This window comes from Strix uralensis, chromosome 5, assembly GCF_047716275.1.
Source record: "Strix uralensis isolate ZFMK-TIS-50842 chromosome 5, bStrUra1, whole genome shotgun sequence".
Lineage (NCBI taxonomy): Eukaryota > Metazoa > Chordata > Aves > Strigiformes > Strigidae > Strix > Strix uralensis.
Window position 1 is genome coordinate 53,545,959 of NC_133976.1, and position 14,262 is coordinate 53,560,220.

At 38.2% G+C, this 14,262-nt stretch overlaps 1 protein-coding gene across 7 annotated transcripts in view; it reads right to left on the reverse strand.

Annotated features, from left to right (window-relative positions):
• Positions 1–14,262, reverse strand: part of ANKS1B (ankyrin repeat and sterile alpha motif domain containing 1B) — a 446,786-nt gene that overhangs the window by 7,556 nt on the left and 424,968 nt on the right. For all 7 annotated transcript variants that reach the window (XM_074870829.1, XM_074870833.1, XM_074870835.1 and 4 more), the window contains 2 exons: positions 7,898–7,984; positions 3,165–3,302 (listed from right to left, as the gene is read on the reverse strand). In XM_074870829.1, coding sequence (XP_074726930.1) covers positions 3,165–3,302; positions 7,898–7,984 — 225 coding nt within the window. The remainder of the gene's footprint in view (positions 1–3,164; positions 3,303–7,897; positions 7,985–14,262) is intronic.

The following is a 14,262-nucleotide window of genomic DNA, read 5'->3' on the forward strand; positions in this document are numbered from 1 at the left end:
TGGGCACACTGCCTCTGGGTACTGCAAAGGAAAGAAGTTTTCTCTTCTGGAGACATGGGCATCCACGCTAATTGAACCTTGATCATAGGAACAGAGGAAAATTTTGTAAAGTCCCCTAATGCCCTGGAAGAAGGCAATGAACAGAACTTTGAGACCAAAATGCATGCTTTTTCTTCTCTGCTAAGTATGTATACTAGCAGTTTCCAATTCTTATCAAGCTAAGTCTGTGCAACGAAGGACAACAGAATACAGAAAAGAAGAAAAATGTTTTTGTGTTATGCAGAGCACTGGTCTAATCCTTGGCATAAGGAAGAGCAGAAACTGTTCCAATTTATTCCAGCTGTCTTCTGTTCAGAGGTGCATTGGGCAATGAAAGTATATCTGATGGAAATTACTTTGGATGTCTCCCATATATGAACCAGAAGTTGGTATAGAAACTGTTATGATGGTTTGTTTCTCCAGAGGGAATCCTTCACCGGTAATTTTAGGGCTGCTTTATAAGTGAATGAGTGAAGTGGACTTCAAATATTGAGCAATAAATCCTCTTCTTCCCAAAAACCTTGTCCCCTTCAACATTCTTTAATCAAGTCTGATGTTTTTGCAATTTTGATTATAGAATTTTAACTCTGAGTAGACAGGTTACGTGTACAATCACTCCTAAGTAGTATCGGTAATGTTGGTAGTTGACACGTCACTACACTAAAATGCTTTCCTATCTGCAAAAAAATTGTTCTTGCCAACATTTCCTGAGGAACTGAAGGACCTAAGAGAGTGATTTTTTTTTCATACCGTTGCATATATTGTATTACTATAATATATATGATTTAAGATGCATCTTTTTCACAGCTTATTGTGGATTTCTACCATTTTAAACTTTATTTTTTCTTAACATGATAGGACTTCTATCCATTGACAAATGGTTAAGATTGTTTCTATTAGCAAACTGGAAGATTAGGCTAACATAAGTGTTAGGACTTTAAATAGAAAATTTAATTTACTGAATCCTTGTGTTCTGAATATCTAGCTACTTTTTATGGAGCTTGTACTTGCATCAAAAATGCTTCCTGATAAATAAAACAACACAAAACCAGAATATTTGAGTAGATAACACCCCACTGAGGATTATGTTGCAGGAGAAAACTAAGTTAAGACACTTAGACATTACATTTTTCTGTAGTGCTTAAAATAGCCATTTAAAGTGCTTGGCACATTAAATGCTCCTCCTAAGGTACTGGAAGTGAGCAAAATGTTGTAATTATTCCTGGATTACTATTCTTTCCTTGCCAAGCAAGGAGAAAATTAATTTCATCTGCTATACCTGGTTTTATGTTTGTGCTTGATTATTAAGCCTATAAATGAAACTGCAATACTTTGAAACCATTAAGTATTTAAATGGATCAGGAGAAATAATAACTTCACTCAAACAGTCTAATTTCAGTTGATTCACTGATCACTAAGTTCTATATAATGTAACATCTTGTTGACCATTGCCTACCTATTTTTAACACAGTTTAGAAGTTTTTTATACTCCCTGCGGACACTAAAATGTCAGCACGAAATTCAAACAACAAAAGCACTGAACTAAAACACTAAAATTCCTTCTAACCTACCTTTCTGTACATCTAGTTATTTAAACTCTCCTACATGCTATCACTCTGCAATGTCCCAAATAAAATACCTCAGTTCAGACATCTCTATTTTTGAGATTTGACTTATTTAGCTGAAAACAGCATGACTGATTAATTATATGTGTTCATGATTTCTTGAAACACTAGTAGTCTGTGCATCACCATCTGAGAAGCATAAATATAGGAAGAACTTCCACCAAAATAACAGGAGCTGTAAGGGCTTTTGCTGAAAGAACATTTTGGAGATTTTTAGGCAAGAAGATTGGAACAAGGAAGTAAGATTTTAAGGATCAATTTGCTATTTTCAAAACAAAAGCAATCTTTTTGAAAAGGTAAGGGTGCTGTTAATAGAAAATTTCCCCAAATTCCATATCTGCATTATTTCTTAAGATAAAACTTGCGCTGACATGACAGAGAGGAGAGCAGAGCAGAACAAAGGGACCATCTAATAATAATAATCTGTTGATGGTTACAGGGGTAACTTCTTACTCAAGAACACAGAAAGGACAATGCAGAGATCTCTGTTATCACAGATGTTTCAAATCTTTCAGATTCAGTGTAGTAGCCAAATATTCCTAGGACCTCTTGAGATATGTAATTAGCTACCTGTGTGGTCTTGTCAGATCTGTAAATGTTTTAGTTCTCTGATTAAAATAAATGCAAAACTTTTCATACATTCTCTACACATTTGCAGAGGAAGCTTCAGTTTTTCCAGTTTATTCAATATAACGTCAAAAAGTTTAAACAATATTTAGAGAGATGTTTGAGTTATTGGGACTGATCCAGCTTACACTGCATCACAAAGTCATGGAACAGCAGAATAAGAAAACTGAAGAAAGCACTTATGGTGGTAACATCTGACCTCTGGTCTGAAAAGCAGCCCATATCTGCTTCATGAGGGTGGGATGTATCCAGGCTTAAAGGGATCCCACAAGAAAGTGTCCAACCCTCTCACCCCTTGCTGGCTGGCATGGGATGGACACATGAGGGTTAAAGCCAAAAAGCTGGACATCATCAAACCCATCATTCCCTGACTGCACAGGCAGTACAATGCAGTCAAAAATGCAGGACGTCATGCAAATTTAGTTTAAGCTAGTTCCCGAACCTACCTCTTAGCAGGATTGAGCACTGTATATCACGCACATTGATCCAGTTTTGATCTGTTTATTTGGCGTGTGCTGAGATTTCAGAATGGGTGGCCAAACCTGCTTGTTACAAGCTTCTTGGAAGGCTATAGCTTAGGTTAGAAGAATTACATGTGAAGACTCGTATGAAAAGCTACTCGCTAAGTTTACAGTCAACAGCTGAGATTACAGAGGTGAGTTATTTCAGATGGGAAATGAGATAATGAGCAAAGATATTCTTTGCTCTTCTCCAGAAATGTCCTTTTACTATCCCATAGTAGATTAGTCTTTTCATGCGGTAAAGAATAATATCTTCCATTAATCACCATATACCCTGAAAACGTTTTAATAGAATTAAAGAATTATTACTAATACAAAGAACTATTAAATGAAGTATCTTCTATACACTGACCACATCAAATGCAGTGAATACATGGCAGTAGTGGTGATTAGTCTTCAAGTCTTTAGTGATGTACGCAAATGTAGAAAGGTCTTCAGGGTCTTGTGCAGCACAGGAAATGTTACGGATTTCATGTTCAGCAATAATATTCTGTTTAAAAAAATATTTTCAATCAATTTAGGAATTAAAAGAGCAGTAAAAGGCGTGGGTTTAGATTTGCTTTTATGTTTATCTGCTGTACTGAAGTACTTCAGAAGTTTCTTAATAAGCAGATATTTAATATACCCCATGTGTGATCTTACACAGGTCATTGGAATTTTGACCCTCTCCAATGATATCTAAAATTGCCAATAACCTGGTAGGAGACAATTACATTCTAGAATCTTCCCTATGAGTCTGCTTGAGTTTTGTACAATTTATTCAGTATCCTATGACAAAGAAACATCTTTCTTGGCATACAGCTGTAAATACAGTTTCAAAGCACTATACAAGCATTTTACGATGCTGCTGGCTTTCTGTATAATGATTGCTACATGACACTGTTTCAGTCTACCGACAGACAGGATCTGGTGAAACCTAACAGGCTCAATATTGAGGTTTTTGCACGTGTTGTTAGACAAATTTCAGTTATACTTTTTCAAGAGAAAAAGAACACCAAACATCACTTATAATTGAAACCCTGAGCTCTTGAAAGGCTTCTACTTAGTAAAAAGATAACTACAGGAGGATCTGGCAACTTTTCTCCACTTACTGACAACAGCATCCTGTAAGAGAGGTGTAGAAAAATTAAACCATTCATGCACCGAGCAACACTACTTGCAACAGCCAATGTAAGCTATAGCATACTATTGAGATAGAGGTGGGGCATGTCTGTCTGATGAAATAAAAAAAAGCTGTCTTAAAGCTTTGGAGGAAATGATGGATATTCATTACATAAATTGCTGATATGCAATTATTGTGTTCAGGCCAAAGGAACCATGAAGCCAGAGAAGAAGATACTGCAGAGTGGCTTATGATTAGGCCTTGCTTCAGCAACACACACATTTCAAATGATTTACTGAAACAGAAGAATGATTCATTAAATATGAATTTACTTGGTGGTTAGTTTATACACTTTTCTGAATTGTAGCCCTGCTGGCTGTAGCTCTGGCTTTTCCACAATCACCCAATGTGAACAAGCCTGCTGCAGCATGACATCGCTATTGTGCCACAGAACTTGTGATATCTGTAGTGTCCTGGTCCCTCGCAGAGCCACCATTTGCTGCTGCCTCAGTTGCTTCTGTACAAGTGAAAACAATCTCTGAGCATCTCTGGTTTTCCCTCACCCCTCTCTTTTCCTTCCCATCTCCTTTCCTCACCCGCTTTTTTTTTTTTTAAAGAACAGGAAATATATGCAACTAAGTTACTTAAGAAGCTTTGCCATATCTTCTTTCATTTGCTAAGTGGCAACTTTCCTTCTTGCATGTAAGTGTCAAGTTTTCGAAAGACATATTAAAGTATCCAATTGAAGAAGCCGTGGCTTAGGAAAAATCTTAATAAAAAGCATTCCAAATTTCGAATTATGGAAAAACTAAGATAAGGAAACTGTTACTGAAGAAATGAAATAATCCTCTTAATCTTAAATTGTTGCAACATACTTGATTATTTCTGTTTAATGTATTATTCATAAAAATTACAAAATCAGTACTTATGTTTCAATATATGCCAATTTATGACATGTATAATCTCTGCTTAACAATCATTTGCTTTTTATGTTACTGTAAGCATTTTATTTTCTTTGTTCTTGAATTGATAACTTTTACCCTCAATAAAGATTTTGATGAGAATTACAATTATACCAAAACCAGGGATTTAGATATCCACAGATACAGCTGTAATATACTGTCATTGATGTTGTATTTAGAAAGAAGAAAGAATTAAAGCTTGAGAGGTCTTGAAATCACATGAAGTATTTATGCCAAATCATGAGCCACAAAGTAATCACCTGAATTTATGCAGTGTATGTGAAAAGAGCTCTCCTGTGCTGAAACTTTTCCTGGATGACCTGGGGTTGACACAGGGTTTTGCACTTGAGTCAAAACTCATAAAGATTGTTTTAATGTTTTAATTTTAATTCAAGTGAAGTTTGGAAACATACCCATATCAAGTTTGCTTTGAATAAAACGAAGTATGCCTAAACTGAGTCTTCTGGATGGAAATTAGTAGTGAAATTGAGTTTTTCCCTAGCTTCTATAGGATATCATCAGTGATCTTTCAAAATCAAACATTTTCTGTGCATGTGTTTACTGTTTCCTAGGGTCACTACTCCAGTAGACCCATTCTATAGAAATTACAAGGCTATGAACCAGCTCTCGCCAATCTAGGTACGCTCCTCAGGCATTGATTGACACTCTACAGTTGTCATTCTAAAAACTGTCACTCAGTTTGGCAAGAGAAACCTCTGATGCTTCTAAAAACCAGGGAAGCTGAAAGTTGGTTCTGGTTCTGCCAAGGAAATACCTTGGAGAGATCAGGCTTTTGCTAAGCAGCCTTCCTTTTGCTTGCTACCTCGTGTCAGCCAATCCCCCTCCTGGCAGAAAACATCCAGAAGTTAGGGTTAGCTATGACCCATGAGAAAATTCTGCAAGTCTGCTTTTTCCTAAGCAGCAATTTCTTTCTGGCCTCACTTGCAAAGAAATGGTGTCATGTCAAAGTGGTGTCATGCCAAGCTTCAAGGCGCCACTGAAATAGCTGTCGTGGAATGAGGTCAGGGCCCTTTGTCACCTGAAGCTTTGCCTGCTACAACTTGGAATACAAATTCTTAGCTTGGTGGCACAAAGGAAAAGGATGAACAGCCATGAGAGCTGAGTTTTCAAGCACGTAACTGCTAGTTATTTTTGTCATTAAAAAGTATGCATTTATTGCTAAGTGGTGCCCAGCGCTGTCAACTATAAGCTCATATGGAAGCAGTACAAGTCTGAATAGGATCTCACCTTAGTGCTAATCTGTTTTGGGTCTTGAAGAAATTGGGTACAGCACACTGTGGACAAGGATGATAACAATGCTCCTGGGAGAGTTGCAGGCTATTACCTGGTTTTTACAGAAAAGGCAGTGCAGATTTTGAACTGGAGAGAAAGCGATCTACCACTTGAGAAAAAAAACAGGACTGTGGCATTATTTACCTCCATCAAATACATCTATTGCACTACTCAGCGTATTTCAGTGGGACTGGTCTAGAGCCACCTAATACAATTTGCCAAACTTCTTTCAAGTTTCCATCTTACATAAGATTATATGCACTGTGTAAAGAGATACTGGAAGCTCCTTTTGTTCTGTTTTTTTGTTTTTTTTGGTTTTTTTTGTAAACCTAAGGACATTGCTGTTACATCCTTTATACTACAGAGGAGATTTAAGAGCTGAAAACAGCCTTACCCAAGTTAGAGTTAATAGCATTACAATGTCCTGATTTATGCCCTGCACATCAGAGAACATAAAGGAAATGATAGCTGTAGATCCTCAGATTTGAGCCAATGGAAGAAAAAGGAGCTGACAGGAATCCCTGGCCTCTCTGCTCTGGCAGATATGCCAGACTTGACATAACAGTAATTTCACCTCTGATTTTCTTTCATGCCATCTTCTAACCCTAGATATGGCTTCCAAACTCCAGCAAAAGTTCACAAATCTGCTTTCATTCCTTCACTTAAAACCCAGTTCTAGTTAAACACCTTTAAAAACTGACTGATTTGGCAAGTTTGACGGATACTGGGTTAGATGTGTCGTGTGGTCTGAATGTTCAGCAACACAAAGAAGTTATATACATTATTAACCTGGTCAGGTAGCTGGGTTGTCGGATTTATTTTTTATACTGCTTACTTTCAGGCACATAACAGAAAAGATTTCTTTTCTATTCATATGCAAGCATCAGTATGGATTGTATTTTCTTGCCATTTCAGACACCCGAAGAAGAGAAATTCATGCATTACTTTACTCCTGCTTACAGAGCTTCTACATTTTACTTTGGTTAAACAGTAACCCATTGCTCTATCACTGAATTTTCTGACCTCTCAATTTATGCTTTTGTGGGGTTTTTTTGTGGGTTTTTTTGTGGGGTTTTTTGTTTTATTTTTAAAAATATGCTGCATGTATTTTAAAATGTAAGAAACAAAGTGCAGGGGCATTGCCACACAGAAAGATGAAGAAAATACGGAACAACTGTTAGGAAGCTGCTGAAGTTCAGGGAATCAAATGGCTAGTACCAGGAAAACAGCTCTCAGAGAGTCTCTGACATTTGAAAAGGACATTTAAGGCTCACGTTTCTTATTCTTACAATGGCTGGCCCTGGATAAAACCTTGCACCTTTATTCTTGAGACACCTTTTTTTTTTGCCAAAATTATATTAATGAACAAATATATATATTTTTTCTGCATATTTAAGTAACTGTATAGGGAAGAACATGGTAAAGGATTCCACAGAGGCTCCTTGCCAAATGTCTTTTGTGATAAGTTTGACTTTTAATGGCAGAAGGTTGAACACAATGTTCCATGAGCCATTAAATGAGCCATTAAAGCTACTTCACTTGTCCTCCAGACTGAGTTTCTGCAGAATGACAATGAGATTACATCCATTTTGGAGAGAAAAGAAAAAAAGAGAAGAAAACACAAAGTGCAACTCTGTCCCCCCTCTGGTCTGGTGCTCTTACAGATCCAGCCTCATATGTATTCCTATTTGTGAGAAATAAAAGCTAATATTGAACAATTGCACATACCTTATTTGTTGCATCAATAAATTTGACTCCCTTGTAAGAGACAGACAGGACAATGGTTGGTACTTTCTTCATTTGTTCTGTAGACTTCTGAAATCAAAATGAAGATGCTGTTAAGAGTTCTGTTGCATTGCAAGAACAGTGCTCTTTCTCTTCTGACAAAATAGGTAAGTTAAACAAAAGGTACTTATCCAAATATTTGACTTCTTGAGCTGACTATGCTCTGGGCTTTTGAAATAGCTGCCTTGTAGTTACAAAACTAAAAGGAGCTTTACAGTTTGTTGCAAGGATGGTAAAAATTCTCCTATTTTCTAGCACAATAGGAAGAGAATGAAGTAAGTTTGCCAGGCTTAAAAAGACCAGTCATGTGATCAGAGTTTCCCAAAACGTGCATGTTTAAGACATTGATCTGATATGTCCCATTCATCCCTGCCTCCCCTCTTCCTGCTCTTTCCAGCTGTAAACTGGAACAGTAAACTCCAACAGTGCAGTACTTCTCATAGTACTGTTTCTTTGCTGCAATTAGTTGTTCTTTAGAAATGTCTCACTCTCTTGCCTTCTTGCAGTTGTATTTGTGACACAAGGTATCCCTGCAACCCTCTAGGCTTGCCAGTCAATCTGTCAGTCCAACATTGCATCTTGTCATGTCTGACTGTCTGCACTTCCTCGAGTGCAGCTGCTACTGGAAGCTGCTTTACACATGAATTAGCGTGGAGGCTTATTCTGCATTCCCTCAGTGCCAGGTTCTCCTACCTACAGTTCGTGCTTTCCTATAAGGCTATTTTTTCTTTTATGTTAGTCTACTTCTGTATGCCTTCAATATGATGCACAGAGCAAAGATACTTCCTGCTGAACAGACTGGGAAAATATTTAAGTTCTCTGCAGAGAAACCTGTTGATTAGTTTACAGATTAGATTTACTAAAACAACCCCAAACCCGACCAAACAAAAAAACAAATACGGTATAATAGTTTATAGCTAATTTGAATTCTTTTAAGGCGGAAGGCAATGACAGACTAGACTATTCTATACAAAACTACTGTAGATAAAGTAGATAATGTCCAGAGAACAGTCACTTGTGGGAGTATCTGCAAACAATCAGAGATCAATCAAACATTTTCTTGAGAGTAAGTTCAGTTACAGCTACATATGAAGAAACATCAGCACACAGAATGAAAGTGTAAACACACTGAAAGGTCTAGAATTGGCCTCTAGAAAGATTATTAGAGCAGCTGAACAAAAGTAGTAGCAGTGGTTTTGTATTCTTCGAGAAAAATAAACCAGCATAGATATAAGCTTGAAAACACAGACTTTATCTGAAAAAAGAGTCTGAAAAATAGGTGATGCTAACACTAGAGAGCAAAACAAACAAAAGCTTAGAAGAAAAAACCTGTAATCAAGTCCCCTTATCAGATCTCATTCCTTCCAGAATCAAATGAGACTCCATTTTTGCCAGCATAAAATTCAAAGCTACAGATCCAGCTACGTTCTGCAATTAGTGTCCATGCCATGAAGGCTAAAACCTCTAATTAAAGTTTCAAGGAGAGGCCCACCCATCCGTGTAATAGAGAGGACTGTTGCATCTTTCAGTATCAAATGACAAGAGACTCAAGATGACAATCAAGTGTCAATTTATCCTGGAGAAAGCTCCTTCCCCCAGAAGGCTAGGCATTTTTAAAGAATGAAAGATTAAATGGTAAAACATCCTGAAGAATCTAACAGAATCTGAAGGAAGACACTAATCTGATTTGCACATCTCCGAGCTGAGTGAAGAAAGAAATGGTAACCCTGCCAAAAGCAGAGCAAGTACATACCTGTGTATACGTGTGTGTGTGTGTGCGCCTCTATAATAGATCTCAAATAAGCCTTTTCATAAAATTTCATTTCAATGCACAGAAAGCATGGCAGTGACTGTACAGAAGCTGCAGTACATACATCTATCAGAAATATACCCCGCATAGGCTCATAGCCAGACAAAATATTCATAAATATGACAACATCACTTTAATCATCTGGCAACCCAGCAATCATCCAACTTTTGTCCTTTCTTTCTATCCTGACAGCTACACTCAGGAGCTCTTTGTCTCCCATTTTGATTATTGTAATTATCTCCTTCCTCGCCTCCTTAGCAGCAAAATTCCTCTTCTTCTCCAATACGCTATACAAACACAGTTACTACATTCATTTACTTTAGCTTTTTGGTCTAATTTGCACTATCTTATTTGCCATAAAGGTGAAGCTTCCTGTTGGCAAGGCCACGTTATACTACCCATCTGGGAGTCCTCTTTCACATAGACCAGTAGTTTGTAATTTAATCATCTTCCTTATCTGCTCCACATTCACCTGGGTTTGTCTAGAGCAGACCTGATCTTTACTATTTAATTGAGGTCATGAACTGCCAGAATACTGTATCTGAATGAAACAGCTCATCAAGATACTATTAAATTACAGCTGGCAAATTAGGAAATGAATCAGAGACTGATGGGCATTTGTAATTTATTAAGCCAAACTGTCTCAGCTGGTAAGGACCAGGTGATTACCCTTATCAGCTTGCAAACCATACAAACCCCAGGATTTGTGCAGAGGTGTTCTGGAATACTGTAGTCCAGTGTAGAAACATGGTTTTGGAAAGCAATTCTGTACTTGTACCCCCATTGCAACAAACAGTTGGGCAGTGGAATAATATCCTTTGTTATTATGACAGTGCTATCATGAAAAACACACAGCGCTCTTCCCCCCCCTTGACTCCCAGTGATACAGTAACTGAAGTCCACCATGTAATTATTATTTCCAAGCAGTTTCCAGACTTCAACAGTTTTGAGTTGTCATGGTGAGCTCATACTATTTGCTTGTTGTTCCTTTCTTTTTAATGGAGCAGGTGGCTGCCAGGATGTGTAATGTGAGTTTTCAGAAATACAATATGAATACCATTCACTCAGGCACTGTAAGTGCTTTGGCTCTAAATTCTAGGATGTTAAGATGAAGTCCCACAGCTTTCATAGTCAGACATTTCACACCTCTGTGCAGGCCAAGTGGGCATCTCTGCCTGTGCCTGTGACCAGAATTTAAGAAGAAGGTGGGACACAGGAGTCAGTATTTCCTTTCCTTGGGCTTTTCAGGTTCTAGCCACCGTATCAACTCCGTGAGGACATGATGAGATGACAAAATATTCTTGTCCATCTGGTGCCTCTATGGGAAGCATATGGATTTGAGCCAAAGTTATAGGAGCCACAGCTGAAGGCTGGCATTGGATGTCATGTGCATGCTGACATATGGTCTAATGCTCCAAGGCATGTTCATACCGTAGTAGCAGGATTAGATTTTATCTCATGTAGAAGCAATCATAGTGACAGGACCCTGTCTTTGGGCAAGTGCTCACTAGCCTGGAACTGGTCATAGTTCCTATGAACTCCACTATTTGTGACTGTAACTTTGGGTCTTTGTTTTAATACACTTCTTCAGGAGAATCATCTGGATGAACAGCAAGGATATTCTAGGCTTGTTGCCAGTGCCTGCCTCTGATCAGCTGGTTGTCTACCTGAGGACAGATGTGCATGCCCTGTCTCCTCAGGTGCACTGCTCCCGCAGTGAGGAGTCTTAATGCTCCACAGTCTGCAGCGCCAGAGATTGAGCTTTGGTCCCACTTCTGAAATAACTCCTACTGGACAGGTGGATGACTGTGTGGAAGAAGGCCATGTGTAACTCAAGAACCATAAAGCAGGCTTCACTGCAAACACAGGAAGATGAAAGAAAGCATGACCATCCTAAATCTAACGTGTCATATATTCAGCTTCCCCAGAGCCCCCAAAGACATAGAGCCTCTTTTTCTTCAAAATAAGGAACAACAGGAATAGCAGCCTTGCCTGTATTGTGATGCAGCTGCCGTGATGAAGCTGCTTCATTCTCTCAGCACCCAGAATGGAGATCTGTCCGGTGGAAGGCATCTTCTGCATAAGTGCCTAGTTATTACAGTGCTTGCTTTTACAGTAAAGATCTGGATTTAGGTCTGATTTAAGACCCTTCTGAATTTACATCTGAACCCACTGCTGCCATTATGCAGGACAATGCCAAAACCCTGAATAGCCTTGGACAGGGCTGCTCCTAATTCCTCCTTTTGAAACTGGTCATAAAGGTGACCAGAGCAGCGGTGCCAGAGACTGCAAGCTTGCTTCTGTTCTTGATTACGATTTTCTCTAGTTTCACTGAAAAAACCACCATACCCACCGGCAGACTCTGATTTCCATAGTATAGTACTACAAATTGTCTTAAGTGGGTAAAGCATTTCCACCTGGATTTTGAGCACCTGGCTGTGCAGAACTGCTAGACGTTTATATAGAATATAAACTAAAATCCAACTAATTTGAGATCCACCCTGCCAGTGTGCCTACCAAATCAAGGTAAATAACAATGGCTTAAGAGGCAGAGGACTTTGTTCTATGAATAAAACAATATAAACTAGCGGTTTATTTTTAAAAAGCAAATATATGCAAATACAAAAATCTATAACCCTAAAGAGCCTTTAACCCTTTCAAGACAGGATTGTACTGCAATACCTTGTTCTGTGCAAAACTGAGAGCACTAAGACAATACTTTTCAATACTCTTGCAATGTACAAAACATGGTATCTCTGTGCGCGCACACACACACACATACAAAACAGCTAAATAAGAAATTCAGGAACACATGTAGAATGGTGTCCAAGAAAGATATTCACACATTCACTTGATGTACTGTAGCCCATGATGTAATACAGAACACTCTCAAAATGCTTTCATCTCATGTATTTATTTCCTGCCAAGAGGAAATGGGATACACTGGTACTTCTACTTTGCCATGTTGACCACTTTCATGTACTTATATATACATTGATAACTGGATTACTCAGCTTTCATACAGTGGCCAAAATGAAACCATGTTCATTTTTAGGTTTTATTGCATATGTAATTATACTCAATCTTGCAAATACACAGTAAAAATACATTATTCAACTATGCCAAGTCACTAACAATTCCATACATACAATTTGAGTACAAGTTTATGAGCCTGTAAAATCTTAAGTTTTCATCTTGGCTTTTTACTTTTGCAAATGAATCTGCTAACTCTGTCCTATTCTGGTTTTTAATAGCTATCTGAAGACTGTAACTGGAAATTTTACTATTCAACTATGTACTGGAATCCACTTCACTACGAGAATGTGAACATTTTCCCATACTGGTAGCAACAATTAATCCCAAATGGCATTAATTCCAGACTGCACGTTTCAAAATATGTACCCCCTACTATCATACCCATAAGTCTGTTATGTATTTAAGGCATATGAATCCTCATTAAACAGTTCCTTTTGAGTGAATCACTTTGACAATATCATGCATGAGATGAAATGGAAATAAAAACTCAAAGTTCACATTTGACCATTTAGTTTTGAAGCCAATTTTGAAACTACAATCTGCCTTGTAACAAATATTTACTAACTTCTCTCAGTCCAAAAGATTTAAAATGCATCACTGACATAATTTAATACCTCTTAGAATAAGATAGCATCTGTAATCCCTGTGGTACAAGACTGTTTACTTCTCTACAATTAGTGGATGCCTCCAAGCTATATCATTAATATGAACATCGCACTGGGGATGCACCTGCAACTACTTGAGAATGAGAGGTTTTTTTGCTTTTGCAGTATCAGTACACACTCATCTGCTGCTGAAAGGGCAGTGCATCCCTCCTGCACCTTGGATTCCTTTCAGCCACAGAGTTCAAGGACGTACAATCCTCTGAAGAACATGGGATGGCATGATGTGGATGTGCATAAGGACTGAATGACTTTAAGACTTCCCACAACTTCTTTTTTCCTTTTGAGTAATATCCATGTGCCTGTTCCACTGCAGGCCCTCCCAAAGCAGTGGCCACATGAAAGAGACAGAGCTATGAGTCTCAAGAGAACAGAGACTGAAGAATAGAAATTCTCAAATACAGTATTTGATCCTGACATGGTATTTGCCTGGTTAGTTTCACTAGGAGGCCTATGGAGGACACTTCTACTTTTGGGGGAGAAATGAAATGGAGATTGAAAAGTAGAAAGGGATTAGCAGAAACAAGGAGACTGCCATCTATACCCAGATCCTCCTTCTTTATGTAAGGAGAAATGAGGGAGAAATGCCCCAGACCCTGCCTATTTTCTGAGAGAGTCAACTCTGCTCCATCTTCCCCTTCAGAGATAAGAGAAGCAGATTTTGTAACAATTCCAACTTTGGCATTTTGGTCCTAAGGCAGCAAGATATTTAAACACCTGCTTTGTAAATAGAATTATGTTGCTGGTTCCCCAGAACTTTGATTTGAAATGTAAGAACCTCTTTTCTAACACAAAAACCT